This window comes from Pygocentrus nattereri, chromosome 14 (genome assembly GCF_015220715.1).
Source record: "Pygocentrus nattereri isolate fPygNat1 chromosome 14, fPygNat1.pri, whole genome shotgun sequence".
NCBI classification, from domain to species: Eukaryota; Metazoa; Chordata; class Actinopteri; order Characiformes; family Serrasalmidae; genus Pygocentrus; species Pygocentrus nattereri.
The window spans coordinates 4517471-4540383 of record NC_051224.1 but is presented as its reverse complement, the minus strand read 5'-3'; the positions used below and the strand labels follow the sequence as shown (position 1 = coordinate 4540383).

General features: G+C 43.1%; 1 protein-coding gene across 5 annotated transcripts; it reads right to left on the bottom strand.

Annotated features, from left to right (window-relative positions):
• Window positions 1–1074: 1074 nt before the first annotated feature.
• Window positions 1075–21430, bottom strand: LOC108412258 (piggyBac transposable element-derived protein 4-like). Of its 5 annotated transcripts, none has more exons than XM_037544686.1 (5): window positions 21086–21366; window positions 20586–20965; window positions 11820–11907; window positions 9476–11406; window positions 8805–9330 (listed from the first exon to the last, which is right to left on the bottom strand). In XM_037544686.1, exons 2-4 carry the CDS (start codon window positions 20729–20731, stop codon window positions 9487–9489), a joined length of 2154 nt encoding a protein of 717 aa, XP_037400583.1. In that variant the 5' UTR covers window positions 20732–20965; window positions 21086–21366; the 3' UTR covers window positions 8805–9330; window positions 9476–9486. The 5 variants fall into 5 exon arrangements, 4 of the variants coding, with proteins under 4 accessions (XP_017539698.2, XP_037400583.1, XP_037400584.1 ...); XM_037544687.1 differs by having other exon boundaries at window positions 20586–20962; XR_001856634.2 differs by lacking the exons at window positions 8805–9330; window positions 9476–11406; window positions 11820–11907 and adding exons at window positions 14920–15175; window positions 15947–16130; window positions 16301–18348; window positions 18488–18632 and having other exon boundaries at window positions 20586–21351.
• Window positions 21431–22913: the final 1483 nt, after the last annotated feature.

Genomic DNA, 22913 nt, shown 5'->3' with positions numbered 1-22913 from the left:
GAGTCTAGGTTTAGATGTTCTGGATACAATTCTTGGCTTCAGTTCTGGAAAAAAAACCCTAAAAACTAAAGAAGTTGGTTCTTCAATAGTTCTTTAGTTAACACAGTGGTTCTATGTAGAGACACAAACCCTCGAACCATTTGCACGCTTAAAGGCTTCTTTGCATGGTGAAGTGGTTCTTCAGACTGATGGAGAATGTGTTGTATATGCTTCTCTATAGCACCAAAAGTGGTCCTGCTATTGTTAATGAAGTCAAGTTAGTACCAATAAAAGAACCTTTTTCAAAACGTTTCCATATAGAACCTTACACAGCACGTTCGCTGTCAATTGAGGGCAGTCGTGGGCTGGAGGTTCGAGAACTGGCCCTGTGACCGGAAGGTTGCCGGTTCAATCCCCAGGGCCGACAGCACATGAGCAAGACACCTAATCCCAATTGCTCCCCAGGTCCTGTGGATAGGGCTGCCCAGTGCTCTGGGCAAGTGTGTTCACTGCCCCTTAGTGTGTGTGTGTCTATTCACTAGTGTGTATGTGGTGTTTCACTTCACTTCACGGATGGGTTAAATGCGGAGGTGGGATTAATAAATAACACAACTTAATCTGAAGAACCATTTCGCCAAGCAAGGAACCCTCTTAGCATGCAGGTGGTTCTGCGAGTGTTCATTGTCTTTACTGAAGAACACTTGAAGGACCAGTAGTGGGTAACACCTCTACATTCTACACTGTAGACTGGGGTTCAATCCCCCACCAGGGCAGACCCCCTACAGAGTCCTTGGGCAAGACTCCTAACACCACCTCGTCGTTCCTGTGTAAAACAATCAAAAATTGTAGTTTGCTCTGGATAAGAGCGTCAGCCAAATGCTGTAAATGTAAATATAGATGCACAGTTAAATGTATAGATAACACAGAGAATTCAACTAGTGTTCAGCCTTCACTTCCCAAACCTCCCCTGTAAACCAGACCGGCAGAATCAAAATGATTCATGGCTTTCTTCTTTGGTTCTAAATGCTGTACGTTTAGACTGGACTGTTCTCCAAAAAGCACTTGTATTGAACAAAGTGACCGCTGCAGTGAGGGTTTAAGATTTTATTTGGTTTATTTTAAAAGAAGTAAAACTGGTGGTACAGTAGAGAAAGGATAACGCAGTGTTACAGCACTGTAGACTGACTGTGCTACATAAAGAGGACCTCCACCCGTCTTTCAAAACTGCATAATTGAATTGGTGAGATGTAAAGAATGTAATTAAGAGTAGTTTGACGTGAAAGATGCCATTTTAGAGCATAACTCATTCGTAATTGTACACAGCTGATATGAATCAAGCATCTCAAGTATTTAATGCCAGGTATTGCATACAAATACGATGCATGATGCCTGAAAATGATGCTTTCCAGCTAAAACATGTATTTAATTACATTTTCGGCGGAGAGTTACAGGCAAGGAGTGGCTAAATAGTACCCAGAAAACATTTACCATCATCAGCATCGCGTACAAAAACCACAGGTTCACTCGTTCACATTCTGGAAAATAATGATGCATATTTGTTGTAAACAATGCGACTCCTGACTGGGGTATTTCACAAAGCAGGATTTCCCAGTTAGCCAGATTACTTAAACCCAAAGAGGAGGATCATCTAATAGGAATCTCCCTCAGCTGTATTCCTATTGGACAGGCTTGACTTTGAGCTCAAGTTATCTGGCTACACTGAGAAATCCTGCATCCTTGCACAGCGCAGCTTTAAATCAATTTCTAAATAACAGCCTGGCCCATCAGCCTTTCTTGCACCTTAATGCTGCTCAAGTTTACAGGCTATTACGGTCGGCTTTTCTTTTTTTTTTGAAACGGTCATCTTGTTTATGCACCAGTGAGAACTTTAGCACTGTTCCAAACCCTCTTCTATTTATTCTTATATTGTCTCTGCATTTCTTTCACTTTTCTAATAAGATATGATGTATAAACAACATGGACTTGGTAAAAGTTGGGGTGTGCTGTACTGCAGATTCGCTTCTCTAAGTTTTCTATTGTCACTGGAAATTGAGAACGTGTTTCAGGAGAGTACCATATCGTCGCATCTTGGATTTAGAGGACATTACACTATCGATCTCTATGTTTAGCCAGGAAATTTGAAATAAAAATTATGGGATTATGTGCAGACATAGTTGCGTACAAGCCGGAATTATTAAAAAAAAAATGCTGCTTGTGGGTTCAAAGCAATGGGAAAGCAAAAGCATGCTGGCAGAAATCATGTGTGTAATTTTTCTGTAAAAATCTTCTGTATACAAACATTTGACACTATCAGACGTCCTCTTAGAACCTCAAGGCTCTGCTAAGCCTTGTTTAATATGCCATTCATGGAAACAGTTGCTATCCGGTCTAAGGCACAAGGTTGCATTGCAAACTTGGCATATGAAAGTTGTTATAGACAGTTTTCTCTTGTGCTTGTAGCAATGGATGCATGCTTTTCCTCCCGCAGGGTTGAGCAATGGAATACAGTACCAACCACCACTTGGGGGCTTGATTACATGGACCTTCTCCTGCCCATCTTGAAGATCTGGGCTGGTCTCACTTGCCTCTTGCTCAGCCGGAAGGCTCTTATCCTCGTCCCCAGATTCGTCTGTGGGCTGTGAATTTTTACTGCATTTGCCTTGATTTACCAGCATGTCAATGAGATGTTCCATGAATGCCTTGTGGGTATGTGATCCTTTCCGGCCTAATTCCATGTGAAGGATGAAGCTGTTGGCACAGGCAATGCCCAGGAGTTGGTAGAACAGGCATATGTACCACTTTGAGGGTTTCTGAAGATCTCTGTGGGAGGCAGTTACTCTTTTCAACATGTCTGACTCTTTGTCCTGCGTTCTGACATCACCTTTGTCCATGGAAGGGAGATTACAGTTCTTTGATTTTCTTTGTGTATCCCTTGTTTGGGCAGCTCTATGAATGGTGCTACAAATTGCTCTCTCAACAGGCTCCGTATATTTCAAAAACAGTATGTGATCTCTCTGAAGCCACTCAACGGACACATTATTGCTCACTTTACTGTTGTTCATACTGGTTCTTGGGAAGCCCAGGGCCTTTGGGCTTATGATCCCCCATGCATAGCATTTTGATTGGTGCAAGTCCTTAAACAGCTCTAGGCTGGTGTGAAAACTGTCCACAGAGAGGTGGTATCCCTGACCAAGCAGTTCCACATCCATCAGCTGCATCACTGAGTCATAGCCAAGTCCTTTAGCGGAAGCTGAGGCAGTGCTGTTTTCCATCACACACAGATTCCACACATAGCCGCACGAATTGTCTGCCAGGACTAACAGCCTGTGCTTCTCACTGTTTGGCTCCTCCAAAGCAAACTTCTCAAAGTCATCCTCGGGTTCTACCTGAGTGATGGTGAGGCTTCTAAATGGGTGAAAGTATCGTTTGCATGAGGTCATGAGGTCATTCAGAAGAGGCTTGAGCTGATGGAGAGGGTCATATTCTGCTGTGCCCGCTTTGCTCTCGTTGATGGCAGCCGCTTCAGGGTCGCTGAGGTGGAAACAGGAAGCAATCGCTTCAAATCTAGCCTGAGTCATCACCGAAGCAGGGAATTCAAATTTGAAGAGCGACTGGGAGCTCCAGTAACATGGAAGGCTTGGTGCCTTCACTAGTCCTGTGTATAGCACAAGACCAAGAAATCTGTAAAGCTCCTCAACACTGAGTTCCTTCCAAGAATGCGCTGTTTTTGTGCGTTTTGCATTTTGGTTGGTGTTCTGGACGAGTGCACCAACAACATCTGCGCTGAAGAACAACTGAAAGATGTCAAATGGTGACCGTGACTGGGATCGGCCAACATGCACTCCAGGCCGTCGTTTTGGCGCAAAATTTTGCGAGGCATCCTCCAATATGACAAAACCTGGCTGCTCATCACCACGTGGCCTTTTGTCTTTTCTGTGTGCACAAGAAAGAAATGAGAAAAAAAAAATATTAGAACAAACAAGACCATGATAAAAGCAACGATACTCCCTCGGGTATATTTTAACATTTAACAATTTCCTGTTTCCGTTTTGTCCCATTTTAGTAAACCCTACAGAAGAAACGTTTTTCATTGTTATGAATAAACAAGGGCACAGTTTCCACAGTAATTTCCACATCTTCAGCCACCAATTTAAGTCCATGAGGTGCTTTACATCTAAAAACATGGAAGGTTTAGAATTCACTAATTTGTCAACTTATTCAAATAATTGAACAAGTAAAGAAATGCAATGATATGGTTGGATAACAATATATTCCCCTCCCCACCTACCAGGCTATAAACCTGTAATGCAAGGGTTTAGTCTGTGGTGGCATCAGTGCTTATGAAGCTGCAATTTTCTGGACCATACTTTGGCTTACACTATGGCTTCTTGTACTCTGATTCTGTTTTTATCTGAAGTAGATGCAACAATTTATTTTTGTATTTTGCAAGTCTTTGAGTTCAGCAAAAAATTTTAAAAAATACAATAAAATACAATTTTTTGTTTTTGTATGCAAAGTCTGCATCAGTTCAGTCTTTCTCCCCCCATGGTTAACTACCAAGAAGTTAGATGTTACCAAGTATTTGCGTAATACTGTAACAAATCTACCTTTTTTTTTACTCTTTGACAATAAACTTCTCCAATTTTTTAAAACTATATTTGCAACAGGGAGGTGCTGATGTTATAACAGGAAAAAGACTGCAAGTTTGACACATGATAATGGCATCAAATCTCATTGTGTGGCTTCAGAAGACCGCTACTAACGTTGCAGTCCACTTTCCCATTTCCAGCCTTCTAATACCACAAACCAGTTTAAACATCAGCCCATGAGTTGTGCTCGAGTGCAGCGGAGATCACGCCATTCTGTGCAGCACAGGCGGTCAGCAACAGTGCAGAGCAGCACACCACATGCCCTGCACTTATAAATCGTCATTTTCCTGTGTCAGTGCCACGCGATGCACACAGTATTTCCCTTGTATAGTCTTCATACGACGTACTGTAAGAGAGACGCCTGTGACTGCCACAGGAAAGCATCCCTCACTGCCTCCTGAGACTATATGAGTGTTGTAAGCTTCTGTTTATCGGGGGGCTGCTGTTTCTCCAAAGTCGCCGCCAGCATGCAAACGGTGTCACTGAGGCTCCTCTTGGCCGCGATCCTCTGGTGTAGGTTGCAGCCATTTATAGTGTTGGATCTAAAATGAGGAAACCATTTTCACCCATCTCCGTTTTTCGAATGGTTCCTTCTGTATCCAATGATCCGTTAGAAATTTCTGCTCAGTGCTTCATTTCTCCATGCATTTACAAAAGCAGAGCATCCCTTGATCAAAAGTTCAGACCATTTAATTTTGTTCCACATAACTTATGGCCGTTTTGGATGGTTAAGCTGTGGGCTGCATGCGTTTTAATTGTAGCTTCACGGTCTGTATTTGTGCATCTGGACTTCGATTTTTAGTTTGGTATTATAAATTACATAAATTGCTCATTTTCGCCCTACACACACACCACAAAACACACACACACACATTTTCTAAGCTGCTTCTCCCTCAGGGTTATGGGGGGGCGCTGGAGCCTATACCAGTGGTCATTGGGTGGAAGGCAGGATACACCCTGGACAAGTCGCCAGTCCATCGCAGGGCAGACAGACAGACATACACAATCACACACACTCTCACACCCAGGGGCAATATAACATGTCCAATTGGCCTGACTGCATGTCTTTGGACTGTGGGAGGAAACCGGAGAACCCAGAGGAAACCCACGTAGACACGGGGAGAACATGCAAACTCCACACAGAGAGGACCCTGGTTCACAAAAAACACCTTAAAGAAAAATAAATATATAAACTAAAATACATCTCGGTGTTTTTACATAATGTCCCTCCTTATAATCTATTAACCGCTGCTCCACCTGTTTTTCCCACTTTGTACTGTAATGTATAATAAGTGGGGTTCCCCTTCTGAGTCTTGGTTCCTCTCAAGGTTTCTGCCTCCAGCTCTTAGGGAGTTTTTCCTTGCCACGGTTGCCACTGGTGACGCTCATGGGGGCTCAGACCCGGATCTTCTCTTTTCTTTTACTTTCTGCAATTCTGACTGTTCTGTAAAACTACTTTGTGACAACACCAGTTATAAAAAGCGCTACATAAATAAACTTTTCTTGCTTATCACTCTAATATTTTGCAGTTTTTATTTTTGTCCTAGGTAAAAGCCCATCAAAACCAATGTTAATGAGGTAATAGCTCATTAACACATTAATGAGCAGTAATTAATGTAATGGCCTCATTAACAAATTAATGTAATGACCATATTAAAGTAGTGACCAGTAATTAATGTAATGACCAGTGCTCAGTGAAGACCTTTTTGGGTGCCACAATGGGCATGCTACATCAAAGAAAGAAAAAAAAAAAGCTATGGATTCTAAGAACACGTAAACAACATCACGGACGTGTCAAAAGAAACGAGAACTCCTATTCATCGTCAAAAGCAGTGACAAAAAAGGGAAAAAAGCATCCAAATATGTTGCTCCGTTATCAGCTTTTAATGTATCATTAAATCTGGCAGTAAATTTTATTAATCTAACCCATAAAAGTGCAGAAAAAACTGCACCAAAACATCACTGTGGAATTAGTTTCTTCAGCTTGTTTTCATTCAAAGGATGAAACATAACTGCAATATGGACAGCAGCTGTGCGGCCAGGCTGCCTGTGGGGGTGGAGTTTTCATCAGAGTTCATCGAGAATGCTTGCAGATCATGAGCCGTTGACTGTGGGACAGTAGAGGTGCTTATAAATGATAAGAACAGAGAACAGAGGAACAAGGCATGGTACCATGTAGTCAGAGAGGCAGCATTTCCCCTACATTGTCTTTCCTGGTGTCCAGCAGACGTTTTCTACTCTATACTCTTAAGGCGGACCTCCTTCCTTCTAAAGGGGACCGTTTCTTCAAAACGTCTGCATTATTAAATTCCTTTAAATACAACAAACTGGTTTCATGTGAAATGCACTCATTGCTGAGAGGTACATACCAGGTGTTACACTGAAAAACAGTAACCCAAAGGTTGGGTTCACCGGTTATTTTGGACACTACACTGCTCAAAAAAACAAAGGGAACACTCAAATAACACATCCTAGATCTGAATGAATGAAATATTCTCATTGAATACTTTGTTCTGTACAAAGTTGAATGTGCTGACAACAAAATCACAAAAATCATCAATGGAAATCAAATTTATTAACCAGTGGAGGCCTGGATTTGGAGTCACACACAAAATTAAAGAGGAAAAACACACGACAGGCTGATCCAACTTTGATGTAATATCTTTAAAACAAGTCAAAATGAGGCTCAGTATTGTGTGTGGCCTCCACGTGCCTGTATGACCTCCCTACAACGCCTGGGCATGCTCCTGATGAGGTGGCGGATGGTCTCCTGAGGGATCTCCTCCCAGACCTGGACTAAAGCATCCGCCAACTCCTGGACAATCTGTGGTGCAACGTGGCGTTGGTGGATGGAGCGAGACATAATGTCCCAGATGTGCTCAATTGGATTCAGGTCTGGGGAACGGGCGGGCCGGTCCATAGCTTCAATGCCTTCAGTTTGCAGGAACTGCTGACTCACTCCAGCCACATGAGGTCTACCATTGTCCTGGATTAGGAGGAACCCAGGGCCAACCACACCAGCATATGGTCTCACAAGGGGTCTGAGGATCTCATCTCGGTACCTAATGGCAGTCAGGCTACCTCTGGCGAGCACATGGAGGGCTGTGCGGCCCTCCAAAGAAATGCCACCCCACACCATTACTGACCCACTGCCAAACCTGTCATGCTGAAGGATGTTGCAGGCAGCAGATCGCTCTCCACGGCGTCTCCAGACTCCGTCACGTCTGTCACATGTGCTCAGTGTGAACCTGCTTTCATCTGTGAAGAGCACAGGTTGCCAGTGGCGAATTTGCCAATCCTGGTGTTCTCTGGCAAATGCCAAGCGTCCTGCACGGTGTTGGGCTGTGAGCACAACCCCCATCTGTGGAGGTCGGGCCCTCATACCATCCTCATGGAGTCGGTTTCTAACCGTTTGTGTAGACACATGCACATTTGTGGCCTGCTGGAGGTCATTTTGCAGGGCTCTGGCAGTGCTCCTCCTGTTCCTCCTTGCACAAAGGCAGAGGTAGCGGTCCTGCTGCTGGGTTGTTGCCCTCCTACGGCCTCCTCCAGGTCTCCTGGTGTACTGGCCTGTCTCCTGGTAGCGCCTCCAGCCTCTGGACACTACACTGACAGACAGCAAACCTTCTTGCCACAGCTCGCATTGATGTGCCATCCTCGCGAGCCGCACTACCTGAGCCACTTGTGTGGGTTGTAGAGTCCGTCTCCTGCTACCACGAGTGTGAAAGCACCACCAACATTCAAAAGTGACCAAAACATCAGCCAGAAAGCAGAAAGGTACTGAGAAGTGGTCTGTGGTTCCACCTGCAGAACCACTGCTTTATTGAGTGTGTCTTGCTAATTGCCAATAATTTCCACCTGTTGTCTGTTCCATTTACACATCAGCTGTGAAATTGATTGTCAGTGTTGCTTCCTAAGTGGACCCCTTTATTTTTTTGAGCAGTGTAATGTTCCTGGTCTAAGGAAAAGGAGAAGTGGCATGGTGAAAGTTCTTGTTTATGTCATACCTATGCAATAAAAAATGATCACAAGATCAATGATGTAGCCATGAGATCCTAGCTTCTGCCCAACGATTAATATCTTCGTGGTATCTTAAATGACCACAAATTATGTCATTTGAGGGACCATGAGTACATCTTACCTGGACAACTTATAATAGAAAAAGCAACACATTCATTTTAACCTTTACATATTTAATGCATGAAAAACATACTGACATTATACAGTGCATTTGGTCAAAGTTGAATCTGAATTTCACAAAACAAAAAGTTTCACTTATATCATTTTTTCTGTCACAACTATTAATGTGACGTGTTTACATTTTTATACACTACTAATCTTGAGTAAATGTTCCGTCTGACTTGAGTATCTACAGTAAAAGCTAAGGCTTGAGATAAGGACCTAAGCAAGAGAGGCCTGAGGTAATACTGCAACTGACAAATACAGTATGCTGAAATGCAGTTGGCGTTCCATAAGTTAAGGTTGTCATAACTTCTAACATGAAACATCTTTACGCTCAGAATGTGAATGGAAAATGTCAACATAGAATAACGGAAAAGACTTGTAGTGCTCAACTGATACAATTAAAAGAGACAGCATTCGAAAATAAAATTTCAACCCTGAAAAAACAAGGCTCCCGTGAACTGAAGACCAAAGCTGCTGCTCTTGCAGACTGAAGAGCCGACAGCTCCTGTGAAAAAAACTGAACAGGAAAAAGCAGGTTCAAAATTCGCGTTTAATAACTAAAATGACACAAATCTTTAAAAAAAGATTAAAATGCTAGGTTTTAAGGATGTGCATCACAGTCATCACAATCCAAACATTTATGAATGCAACTGTTTACTTACCAGCGCTCTGTTTACATAATATCCATTATCCAAACCGAGTTGTTTAGAACAGCATTGAAGCCACTCCGGAGATCTGGGTAATTCTGATATCTTATTGGCAACAAGAGAAGGCATCCACACATATTTGCTCGTGGACGACATTCAAAGTCCTTTTTTTCGATGAACTGCACCGTAATGTGCTTTCCAAAAATGACATCCGCCCCTGTGCAGAAACGAAGGAAGCGTTGCAAGATGCTGTCATCCAGTTCCCTGATGTACCTTTTGAGATGCCTTGCTACAGTATTTTGTTGGACATTCATGTCTTCTGGAAATTTCAGAAGTGCATTCACCTTCTTAGGCGATGGAACTCTTTCTTCTATTATCTCCGTTAACTTCTGCGGGGAGATTGTTTTGGCCAGCTCCTTTAGAACAGGCCTCCAACAGTCAATAACAAATTTTGGCATTTGAATGAGGGCCTTGTGGCCTAACTGAGTAAGGAGTGGGCCCAGGTTGTCTTCAGTGGGCATTCGATGGCATTCGTAGGAATCGAGAATATCCAGCAGTGAGTCTTGATCGACAGACTCGAAGCTGTTCAATGCATGTTGGAGGACCTCCCGGTCATGCTTTGAAATATAGAGCATGAAGGCCTCAGACACGCTGCTGATGATGGTGCCATACAATGTCTCTTCCAGAAACGGCAAAGGGAGATGAATTGGGAAGTATTTCTCAGCAATCCAGCCTTTCAGAAGGACCCTTGCGATGGCTTGCCACTCAGTGACTTGAAATTCATGCCTTAGGAACGGAGCCTTAACGTCAGACCCTAGAGTGCACCTGTTGTAGAATTCACTCCAAAATTCTGAGAGGCAATCACGGAAAACTCCAGATCCAACTCCCACCTCCAGCCCTCCATTAGGGAGCTTCATATGAATGCTGACTTCCTTGTCCATAATTGTTGCGTCAGTGAACGCACCCATCATATCACTGAGACAATTTCCTCTACGTACCTCAACAATGACCTTTGAATGTACCTCAAAAGGCAGCGTGTCATCTAAACGGTGAACAATTTGTGCTCCAGTTCCAATGTCATATTCTTTGTAATCATGAAACTGAGAATTTCCAGTACTTGTCGAAACGTCACTGGTCTGTGGAATGGTCCGGACATCATATACAGCATCTTGGTTGCGTAGTTCTGTCATCCATCTGGCACTGACAACGGCACCATTCTCCTGGATTTGATCCTCCCAAACGGTTTCATCATATGGGTGTTCGAGTCCTTGTGCTCCATGGGAATTTTCAGCCTCTCTGTCAAGGTGGTTTTCCAAAGATTGGCTGTGCATTGCAATGCTGAAATCATTGTTCTCCTGCTGCATATAAGTACTGCCACCTTCTAGAGAAAGATCCCGGGGACCTTGCACATTGTTTGCACTGCGCTTTTTTGTGAAGAGGTACAATCGCAGAATTTTCACCTTATAGGCCTCATAGAGATCTCCTACAGTCAGGTTTTCATCAAGGCGTCTATGAGAAAAGTCTCGGATATCACAATCAACATCCTTCAGATAAAAAAATCTGGAGGCTCCAGCCGGGAAGAAGATTCTCTCTGCCATTCTCCGAACTTCAGACATTTTTGCTTGTTTGTTTATACTAATATGCTTGGTCCCTCCTCCGTTCGCAGTGCGAACTTGTTTGAAATTACAGCCTTTCTCATTGTAATTCATCCATCCGAGCTCCACTCTCCGGGCTTTCTTTTTTGCATACGTGTTGCCCATGTGCCTTTTTGAAACATCCTCTCTTGGCCCAAAAAGCCTTGATGGTGCTGGCTCTATAAGCTGGGATGCTCCTTGATATGGCTGGTTACTAAGGCAGTAGGATATGACGGCGAGTCTGTCTCCATAGTGTGGTATATACTGTTGAAGTTCACTGTCGTTCATCAGTGGTATCACAGAGATGTCAATCTGATGGTAAGATACAGTTTAAAGTAAGAATATGCAAGGTGTTTGTAATTCAGTATACTGTACTATCTAAAACTCCAAAGCTTTTCTATAGTCTATAGTTCTATAGTAACATCACAAAACTAAAAGCCTGACAGTTTTAACACAGTATAAAATTAAAATAACGCAATTCTTGCTTTCATATTGGCATATTACAACTACAGCTACCCTTTCAGTTAATAACAATTTTAAACGTAACTATTACATTTTCCAAGAATCAACAAAAGCCTCAGCCATTTCCACACAAAAAAATAAAACATATTTTTGTCTATTTATTCTGCTACCGAGATATACACCCAGACACAAGGCTGACCATTTCATTTGCTAGACGATAGATAACTGTGAGATCAATGGTTACGAGAGGTAGTGTAGCCTACCTTGTCCGTTTCCATCCGTTTGATCAGGTCCTCAGCTATGCCCCTCTCCCGAAAGAAGTCAACAAGAGTGGACGGCTCCTCCATTTCTCTGACAATTATTAAAAATAAACTGTTGGCCTATCTCTTTCTCTGCATATGTACTTCATGTTTATTATCCTTATTCAAGATGTAGGTCTGCAATCAGCAGCACTGTCAAAAGGAATACCCCGATTGCAAAATGAGTTAAAAATATAATAATTAAAAATAATTACAGTTTACCTATGAATGTTCAATACCCATCTTAGACATAGAGGCATGTGAAGAAGTAGACCCCATGAAAAATTTAGAATTGGTCATTATACGGGGAAAAATTGGCATTAAGCCTTCATTTAAAAACACTATGGATGGATAAAGTCAACAATAACATAACAAATGACATTTAGATTGAACATTTTTGTCATCCCTTAGAAAATAACCAGAAAGACATTTTATGTGGATAAAGTAACAAATCCTACGTAAGTCATTCCTTCAAACACGACAAACTGCACCTATTCAGCTGCTAATGGTTAAAACTTCCTGGCTAAACTAGTCTTACTTAAACCTCAGATAACTGGATTTGCTTATGAAGTGTATGGCAAAATCATGCCAAGATCAAAAGAGCTCTTTAGCCATCAGAAATAAAGTTGTAAATGGAAAAGAGTCTGGAAAGAGGTTTAATAAGGCATCTAAAATACTGGAAAAGCATTCCACTGTCCAGAAGATCATCTACAAGTGGAGAAAATTCAAACCACTGCCAACTTGTCCAGGCCAGACCGTTTTAGGAAACACCTACATACACCTACAACTACTTTCTGCCAGAGGGGATGGTATCAATTACTGAAGCCAGGGATGTAAATACTTTTCAGACAAAAATGTCATCTCAGTTATTTACTAAGTAAAATGTTTAGCTCCATCACATAACATTCAGCTATACATACTCTGGGCCTAAAGATAAAATAATGATATTTCCACATATGCCTGTACCGTTAGAGGACACAAAGTGGCAGGATGCAAGTGCAAAGTGACAAAGCGACAGAACACCACTGAACAAGAGAGAGGGCAAGACTACAGACAGCAGACAGGTGAGACGGGGGGGTATGGAACAAGATACACAAGGGTAGGTATACAAAGGCAGACAGACGGACAGAAATGAGGACAGACAAAGCATGGCAGGATGCTACACTGCCCAAAAAGAGAAACATTTCATGGGGTGTACTTCTTCACATGACTGTAAAGGCAGTCACACAGGCTGATGGTGAAATGTATCCTAATATAAATATTAAGTATATTTTAATTGAGTAGAAGTGCAGACTGTTCATTGCATGCAACATTGAGCTGTGCCAAAATGTGTGATCACATTCCTTCATAATATTATATTGCAAAATTACGCCTTTTGATAATTTAGCAGCCACATCCTTCATTGCTCGGGTACCAAACTATACATTTTCATGATGTGCATCAACTAAAACAGGAAATTCACTGAGAAAAAAATATATAACTCGGCTGGTGTCCAGCACTTGTTGGTTTTCTCATGTTTTCACATCTAAACTCATCTTTCAAATGCCAAGTTGAGTGGCTATGTTGGACTACGGGACGAGAATTGGAGCTTAGGGCTGGACCAACACTACCCATACAGACACTGCGTCTAGATCCTACGACAAAAGCATTCACCAAGCAGAATTCAGCATCATAACAGAGCTTTGCTTGTGCTTTTGCCTGTATACACAGTCATATCACTAGTGTAGACGTTCCTGTCAACCAAGATTCTACTTCTATTTTCATCCCTAATAGACAGTTGTGTGTGTGTGTGAGAGAGAGAGAGAAGGGAGGAAGGGACATAAGTGTGTGGGAGAGAAAATACATTTTCTCATGTCTAGTTCCCAATAGTGGAATTGAGAAGAATTTCCCAACATGCTCCCCAATGATTCAGACACTTTCAATGCAAGAAAATTAAAAGCATGATTCATTCCTTCCTCCTACCGCTGTTTATTCACATTTATCGCAAGACACAGAGGTGCATTTCCCAAAAGCTTTAGTTGGACACTATGTACTTAACCAAGTTCATCTTACTAATGTTAGTGTTTCCCAAAACCCTTCAATAAAGCATTTAGACTCGAGTAATTTACTGACTGATACACTATCCATCATCCACAAGACCATTCCTTCTTTGGATTTTGCCTGCACTCCGCTACCTTGCCAATGAATTTTGTGAGGATGTGCTTATTATTATTATTATTATTTTACGTATTATTGTTACCGATAAAGGCATTCACGCTCATTTTCTCATATTTGAGAATTTCACTAATACCAACAGCAGACACCACCTGACACTGTGACGTAAGCCTAGTGTACACTGTCGCACTAATGAATAACCAACTCGCGCTGGCAGTGAACAAGGATCTGTTCACACAGCAGTGTCGCTGAGAGTCGGTCACTTTAAAGATCACACCTCGGCATGTCCACGCAAAGAACACACTGTGGTTTTCACGAGCAGTTCCCCAGTACGGGTGGAGACGGAGGCTAGCAAAACAGGTAAAAAAGACGATTCTGTGGTACTGAAGTCTGTTGACTGATGAGAACTGCGAGGTATATAAAGATTATTTAAATTGTCTCAAACAGACAAAACAGTCCACATCACTAAAAGACAACTAATGCTAAATAAAAGACTTTAACAGTTCACATTTCAGTCACTAAAAACGGAGAGCCCCTGGCTCAGGTGGCCAATTGCCTTGATATTTTTTTTTTGTGTGTTTTTTGTTGAACAATTGAATTTTCACATATTCAAATGTATCCGGCGGTAATAATAAGTCATTTTCACCCTCCCAGCCAATATCCAGAGCCTGTTCGGTCAGACACAGGACATCAAATGAGGCTGTTTAAATTCGCCAACCATAACGTTAATGCAGCCACCGTGATACCGAAGTTGACGTTCTTATTTGTGTAAAGTTTTTAAGGTTTTATCACGTCTAAAGGTTTGATCAGCTCCAGTCGTTTCTGTAAACGCGGTTTGAAGGGGAAAGCTACCTCGGAGGACAAGACAGGAACGCAAACTTGAGATGAGCAAATAAAGACAGGACACTTGTTAAACAGAAAAGGGTTTATTTTTGTGAAGTATACTACAATAAAACCAGAACCAGATCTGAACCAACTCTCCAAACAGAGCAACAAACTGGTTGTTGAATGTTTCTTCTATACGTAATCTTTCAGCAGCTTGGTCAGTGCTGCTGTTGCGCAGCGCTGCTTGTTCTGGGCCCCTAAGAGAGCCAGGTGTGTGGCGTCTGAGTCTTTCAGGTAAGCCAGTAACTCGCTGTGAGCGCTCTGCTGGTGTCTCCTTTCACCTGTGAAAATATTGCATTGACAATACTGTAAGAAATCTGAAGCGGAGCAAATTGCATTCTACAAAACATCAGTCATGTTCATCATAGAAATCCTTCATTGTCAATCATAACAGCAAACCCAGCTGAAGTGTGAAAAGAACATGAGCAATAATTTACTTGAATTTCAGCGAGAGCAGCTCATGACTAAATTAGCTTGTGCACCAACTGCTCTGTAACTATTTCAGCCAACCACTTCAAGTTGTTTTGCCTGCAAATAGTGCTTTCTTCTGTCCATTAGACCGCAGCAGTATTCTGCAGAACAGCCTTATTATTAGAAGCTTATGCTGCTGCAAACTGCATAAGAAGAGCCCTGCAGCAATGACTCCTCATGATCAAAGCAAAACCGACACGTAAAACCACATGTAAGGTTGAGAAGAGAAGCATTTGCCCATTTACCACTGGCCTTACTAATATTTTAGGTCCTGATTTTGCTCGTTTTCCTCTCAGGCTGAAATTTCTCTATTCTGTAGTGTTTAAGGACAAGACCGTGTTGAGCCACCAGTCAGTCAGCATGAAAAAGTTCATTAGTCTCACAACAGGGAAATTCTCAATTCTTACACTCGAGTTTGTCTCAAAAAGTGCCGTTAGAACGGGTCGACAGAAAAGCGGCCGAAATCATAGAATGAACAGGGGATAATCTTACATGTTTGCCTTTTCAAAGGCATGTCTCTCCTTGTAAAGCTTATGTTATGGAGATTGATGTTATGGAGCAGTGAAACCAAATGACTTTACCAAAAATGCTGCATTTAGGGCTAGTACTGCAATCCAGGGGATCAGGCAGTTTGACGATGAGAGGGTCTTGGAGTTCAGAAAGATCTGGAATTTCGTCCTGTTGGGATGCAGCAGGCATCGCTGGTGCACTTCCCTCTGATGCAGTTTCCACTGCATGAGGTGGAACTCTCCAAATTAACAGCTTCTGTAAATTGAAATTAAAAGTGAATATGAAAGACCCTTGGAACCGAGATGAATGTACTTATCAGTGAAATTACACTCTGAAAAAAAACTTTGTAAGGACAGGGGTACTCTAATACCAGGGTTGGGAACCAAATCACACACGTATGTATAACGATAGTTATCATAACTTACCGTGCTCATTATCCAGACTTCCAAGAGGTTTGCAGTTATGGAGGGAAAGGATGAATCTAGCACACAGTCTCTAAAAAAATATGGGATCCTAAAACTTTAGCCAACGCCTCACAGAACCGGTCCATTTTCTTAGCTGTTCTGCTTCTGCCGTTTGTGTCCTTCTGGATCCTGAACGTATATTTTAGCTTTTTTATTTTTTCTCTGCACTGTCAGGATGAATCCCCGGCGTTGCCGGTGACTCAGCAATCACTTGGAACACTCATTTCTCTTTGATCCTTCCAACTGCTTTTGAAATCTACTGTCAGACCAGATGCCAATTAGTGCCCGTATGTCCTGCATTGGACAGGACACCGTCTCAGGCATTTTCTCTGAGCTGAGCTGACAGCTTGCACTGAAAGAGGAAGTAAGAGACACTGAAGGGGTTGTCGCAAAAGCAACCTAAACTCAAAACCAGTCAGTGAATACCTGTGCCATTACACGCGTCTTCTCAAAAGTCATCTCTCTTGCTATTTTGGTAACTACACTTCATTTGACCTCCCAAGTCATGAGTAACCAAGGCCTATAAAAGTCTGAACTGATCTGGCATACTAATAGTCACTTCCTACTGAATCAACAGGAATTAAATCGGGAATTTCATCAGTTTTAACAAAAGAGTCATTAAGAGTGGTTTGATTACATTCCCAAACCCGAACCATTACTGGCCAAGTCCAAAGCACTCAAAGCCTCTAAAAAGCAACTTCACTTGAAGTTATTATGCAAACCTTTACAAACATGTAATATGATGTTTTACAAAAGCATCGAGATAATTTTAGTTTTGGGCCAATGTCTTATGTAAACACAAGCTGGGCAAAGATGTACATAAAAGAGGCAAAATAGCTTCCAAACTTATTTCGTCAGACTAACCTTCATTTTACAGTTAACAAGATTACGTGTTAAATTCTGACACGCCCATATTTTCTGTTCATTACGGACAAACAAAATGGACATTTTTGCGTAGGTTTCCATCAAATCACCACCACCGTAGGGAAATCTCAACCACCAAGGGTTATTAGCAGCCTTCAGCCGTCAAATCAGCTCATTCATGTAATATTGTCTTTAAGAAATCAAGCGCCGATACTGAGGCACAACTTCATAAATGGAAGCCCAAAAGATGCACCGAATAAGGGCAACACTCCCAAATCAGACAGCAGATATTCTGAACCGGGGTTTACATATGCCTCTAACCGGTACCTGGTGTGGGAGAGATGTTAACAGAAGACCCAGAAAAGACTAAGAATACTCCAAAACAATGCAGATGCATTTATTTTGATATATCTAGTCAACAACAGATTAAAACATTCATTATTCCTAGTCAATCTACTTAAACTGAGCAATCAAGCAGGTTTTCTATGCAGTAAACCGATTCAGCATGTAACTGACTCCGCATTAAGAATAAAAATGTCCGTTTAAAAAAAAAAAAAAAAAAAAAAAAAAAAAACCATGACTGTCGTTTTTCTACAAACTACTAATAAACATGTCTCTCCTTATGTGTAAGAAAGGTCCAGACAGCTGATGCTGAATTTGGAAGTAGGTGGGAGAGTAGGTGTTTGCTGCTTGTTTAGCTGCACGGAAGTTTCTGAGGCTGACTCAATTAAGCTCATACCTCTGGTGCTACAGGGGCATTTTATCTCCAGCAACCCACTCGATTCATCGCCAAGAATTACGCCATCTGCCGTTTCTCCTAGAAGGAACAAGCCAGGCTAGAGGAAAAGGCCACATTTAGGAAAGACGTGTTGGGATGCATATGAGCAAGGCTTTCGGTTGGATTTCTGAACAAACAAAGAAAAAAAAACAAAAAAAACAAAACCCAGTTATCCCAAGTCCTCCTGACTGCCAACGTTCACCCCCAGCTTGGACAGATCGTTCTCCTTTTTTTTTTCTTTTTTGATGAATTCATGCTTGTGCTGAAGTCATAGTTTGATGTCACTGTACAAAACCACTGGGATGTCCAAGGAACCACACTATTACGCATCATCTTGTGGATGAGAAACCGTGCTCACTGAAGAGATCTATAAAATAAGAAAATATTTATTAGTGGTTGCTTTGAGAGCATATATTACACAGAACTGACACTACGTTATTAAAAACATGACAGATGCTTGTGACCAACATGTTAGGAAACTTAACATTTCGTCAGTTTCATCTTACCTGGTAACTCAAGCCACACCCCAAGGGGTATGTGCTCTCTCCCACAGCTATTAGTAGTGGGGGCTGATTTGCTAAATAACTTATTGGAGTCCCTGTCATACTTCTGAGGACCTCAAAGTCTGCATCTGTTACCTCCAAACCTTTCCTGTGGATGAAAAAAGCTGGTGGTTACTGTAAATAAGAACTGTAGAAATGCAATAACTGCAGGCTACAGAACAAGAACTATGAAATGCATGACTACTGCTCCCTTTAAAAAGTGGCACACTGAATATTCTGTAAATCAATAAAACTGTTCCATCAATGCAAGAAATAAAAGCTCAAAGATAAGTGGAGATGTGTCATGCTGCGCTTTTTATTACAAGCTACTCTGATTAAGTTGTGCAACAAGTGGAATACGTACCAGTTATCTGAGAGTCCTGTCATGATGAGCTTCCTCTTGCAGTCAGTTTAGACTTTTGCCACCACAGCATTGGAAATGGGCTGCAGCTCGACTCTTTCCACCATTTGCTGAAGCAATCTAACGCCATTTACGAATACTAACGCATACTTTCCTTATGCCTTTACTGACCAATCTTATCCTGCAAAACCTGGTTTCAAATGAGCTCTGCCACCGTTTTCAGAGAGCCTGACGTTGTCAGCAGCAGCAACCAAGCGTCGTCAGGACTTGGGATCGGCCAACTTGTTTTTGTCAAGAATACGAACGAAATATTTAATAGATTCATATAAATAAATAAATTAATAAAATTCACATGCACCCAAATGTGGACCACTGAAGTAGAGTTCTTAAATGGACCTCTTTGATTAGGCCTGAAGCGTAAACTTTGGCCCGATTCGGTTTGTTATTTTCACCACAATGTGTCCCCAGTTTGGCCAGATGGGATCCAACTGGACTTTGCCCGTATAAAAGGCACGTCAACATACAAGTCTTGGCTTTTATTTGCTCACTGCCCTGAACTTGGGAGCCTTTTTTTAATACCATGATCAACAGAACATTTACTTATACATTTCCAGTCCCTATGGTGATTTTTTTTTGAAGGTGTGTCCACAAATTAGGATACTGAGGCCATGAGTTAGGCTTCTCATAATTGCAGCCTGAATATCTTCGTGTGGCTTTGATACAGTAATTACTAGGCTCAATATAGTAGTTTGTTGCCTCAATATAGCAAACTTTGGCCTCAATGTGTCAATCTATAGCCTCAATATGGTAAACTGTGGGAGGACTACAGCACACTGTGGGAGGACTACAGCACACTGTGGGAGGACTACAGCACACTGTGGGAGGACTACAGCAAAATGTGGCCTCGATATAGCAAACTGTGGCCTCGATATAGCAAACTGTGGGAGTGATATAACAATTTGTGGCCTCAGTATGTTAATTCATGGCCTCAATATAGTAATTTGTGGAGACGCCTTACTGAAAACAATTACCAGGTCACATCAGGAGCTCCGTAACACTTCATGCAGTGAAAACACTTCAGTTTCATTGCTGTTTAATCACATAACTGATACACCGACTAAATAACCTGTGTGTGTTTGAGTTTGTGTAATGACTGGTTTTCTAAGTCTGTTCATTTTTTTATTTAAACGTTTTTACTTGTCGAGTAGAAATGAAAACCTAAATGTGACCCCAGGTGTAATCGAAGGCTCGGTTTTCGGTCGGAGATGTTTTACATAAGTTACTCGGAGGAAACTAGTAAAAAAGCACTTTGAAGCAAACCCAGGCGTTAAATCTCGGCTTATGAAGGTCTTTGGGAAACACTCGCAGGTTCATTTCCTCAACGCCTTTGCCGTTTGGCTTGTTATTCCCGTTCACCAAGCTTTGTTCGTTTTTTTGGGAAATTCACCTCAGAACTGTGTCTGTAGCTGGTCTCGGGCCCAAAGGCCTCTGGAGTTAAACGTCAGTTCGGTCAGAAATGCTAATGTTGACAGTGAAGCGAGTTCAACCGAACAGACGCGTAATCACAGCTAGCTAGAGCTGGCTAAGCTACGTGGCTAACCGTTAGCTTGTATTCAGTTAGCATGTCTGGACAAGCTATTCGAGAGTCGCTAAGCCACTTCTGCTCCACTTCTAAACCGTCTCTACGAAAGCCTAACTCACCTATTTTGTAGCGGCTGCTGTTGCTGCAGGGGATGCGGTCTTTTTCGCCCTTTACTCCGGGGAGCAGGCTCCCTCTCCAAGCTCTCCTCCGACTCGCTGCCCGGTTCTAACTTCACCTCGATTTCACACGGGCTCTCCGCTCTCATACCAATCTCGGCGGCGCTCGCTTCGTCGTTGACATCCAGCGTCCAGTTCTCCTCCTCCTCCTCCTCTTCTTCTCCTTCTTCTTCTTCTTCTTCTTTGACGTCCTCGGCTTCTGCCTCGTCCTTAACGGCCTCCTTGTCGGTCTGCCCGCTGATGTTCACGCTCTCGGCCTCCTCCTTCACCGCCGTGAACCCGTCTGCGCATGGGTGGTCCTCCTCGGCTTTTATCCGCTCCTGCTGGGAGGCCATACCAACACAAAAAGAAAAATGGGAAAACTACACAGCAAGCCGCCCTCGGTCCTTCGAAAACCTTCCAGAAACGACATAAATAAAGACTACACAACCGCGACCGCGTACCAGTGGGAATGTTGTCCGTTTTCAAATATGGCTGCCGGTGTGGTGCCGAGCTGTCCCGTCCTGCTGGAAAGGCTCTTCCGCAGCGCACATTTGCAGGCGGCGCTCTGCAGAAAACTACGGGATATTCTGATTAACCTAAACCACCTCACCAAAAAACAGCACAGACATTAAAAACACAGCCATAACGCGCCGACAGCCAAAACACAGACGTTCCAATACAAGAGGAGGCGGCAATGCGCTGCTGTTCGGCGCGGGGTGGGAGGAGCGTAACGCCCGGCTTGGCCAATCCAATCAGACCTCGACGGCTGTAAACCAATCATATCCTACCTACAGTGACGTCGGATATGCTCCTCCAAGTGCCGCAGATGCCGCGTCATCCGTTGTTGTCACTCTGGGGTGACACGGCCAGAGCCGGTCTATGAGGGAGCCTGGGCTGCTTCCTATTTCGCCCGTTATATCAGAAACAGCCCTGCTGAGCAGCAGAGGGCGCCCGCGAGTGAGTCCTCAACGAATGGGAGTGAATGGAGCCCAACGGCTAAAAGTTAAAATAGTTTCTAATCACTCGCCCAGAACGTTTCTGTAATTTTAGAAAGTAGAAGGATGGATTTCACTAAAAAAAAAAAGAGAGAAGGAAACTCACCGATATTTTTCCTTTATTTCTGCAGTTAACTGGTTTCGGGCAACAGGAGGTGGGCTTTACTGCTAGAGCGTGATGACGGATGGGCGAGCGGAGCAGCTCATTGGCTGTTAACCCTCACTGACGTTGTGAGCGCACATGAGGTGCCTTTTTAAACTCCTGCCCGAAGAGGCAACGTGGGGGGACCATGTGGGCCCACCACCCGCAAGGTCTAGCATGGGGGAGTGGTGCAGTGCTGCACAGGCAGTGGGAGATTGCAGGGGGGCCCTTGTGGCAGAAACTGGCTCTTGGCATGTGGAATGTAACCTCGCTGGGGAGAAGGAGCCGGAGCTTGTGCGGGAGGTTGAGAGGTACCAACCAGATATAATTGGGCTCACCTCCACCCACAGTGTCAGTTCTGGAACCAAACTCCTTGATAGGGGTTGGTCCCTCTCCTACTCAGGGGTTGCACAGGGTGAGAGGCGCCGGATGAGAGTAAGTATCGATACTCACAAGTCCCGGTGGAGGAGAGGGTCACCTCAATGCGAATCACAGAGAGGAAAACTCTGACTGTTGTCTGTGCTTATGCACCAAACAACAGGTCAGAGTATTCGGCCTTCTTGGAGTGGGTGGCCGGGGTTCTGGAAAGGGTCCCGCCTACAGACTCCATAGTCTTACTGGGGGACTTCAATGCTCATATTGGCGATGACTGGGAGACCTGGAGAGGCGTGATTGGGAAGAACGGCCTGCCGATCTAAACCCGAATGGTGAATTGTTATTGGACTTCTGTGCCAGGCATGGATTGTCCATAACAAACACCAAGTTCAAACACAAGGATGTTCATAAGTGTACATGGTACCAGAGCTCCTTGGGTCAGAGGTCAATGATCGACTTTGTTATCGTTTCATCTGACTTGGGACCATATGTTCTGGACACTCGGGTAAAGAGAGGTGCTGAGCTGTCAACTGATCACCATCTGGTGGTGAGTTGGATCAGATGGCAAGGAAAACTGATGGTCAGACCCGGTAGACCCAAGCGAATAGTGAGGGTGTGCTGGGAACGACTGTCAGAGGCCCCTGTTCGGAATGATTTCAACTCCGACGTATGGGAGAGCTTTTCTCATGTCCTGGGGGAGGTAGGGGACATGGAGTCTGAATGGACCCTGTTCAAAATCTCCATTGTGGAAGTTGCCAGGTATAGCTGTGGCCGAAA

What these genes read in the sequence shown, in the direction of transcription:
- LOC108412258 (XM_017684208.2), bottom strand. Translation starts at nt 20,977, where the DNA reads ATGGCCTCCCAGCAGGAGCGGATAAAAGCCGAGGAGGACCACCCATGC. An exon ending in CAGCAGCCGCTACAAAATAG is followed by an intron (nt 11,908 to 20,585) that starts GTGAGTTAGGCT and finishes AATAATTGTCAG; the next exon opens with AGAAATGGAGGAGCCGTCCA. An exon ending in AACGGATGGAAACGGACAAG is followed by an intron (nt 11,407 to 11,819) that starts GTAGGCTACACT and finishes TCTTACCATCAG; the next exon opens with ATTGACATCTCTGTGATACC.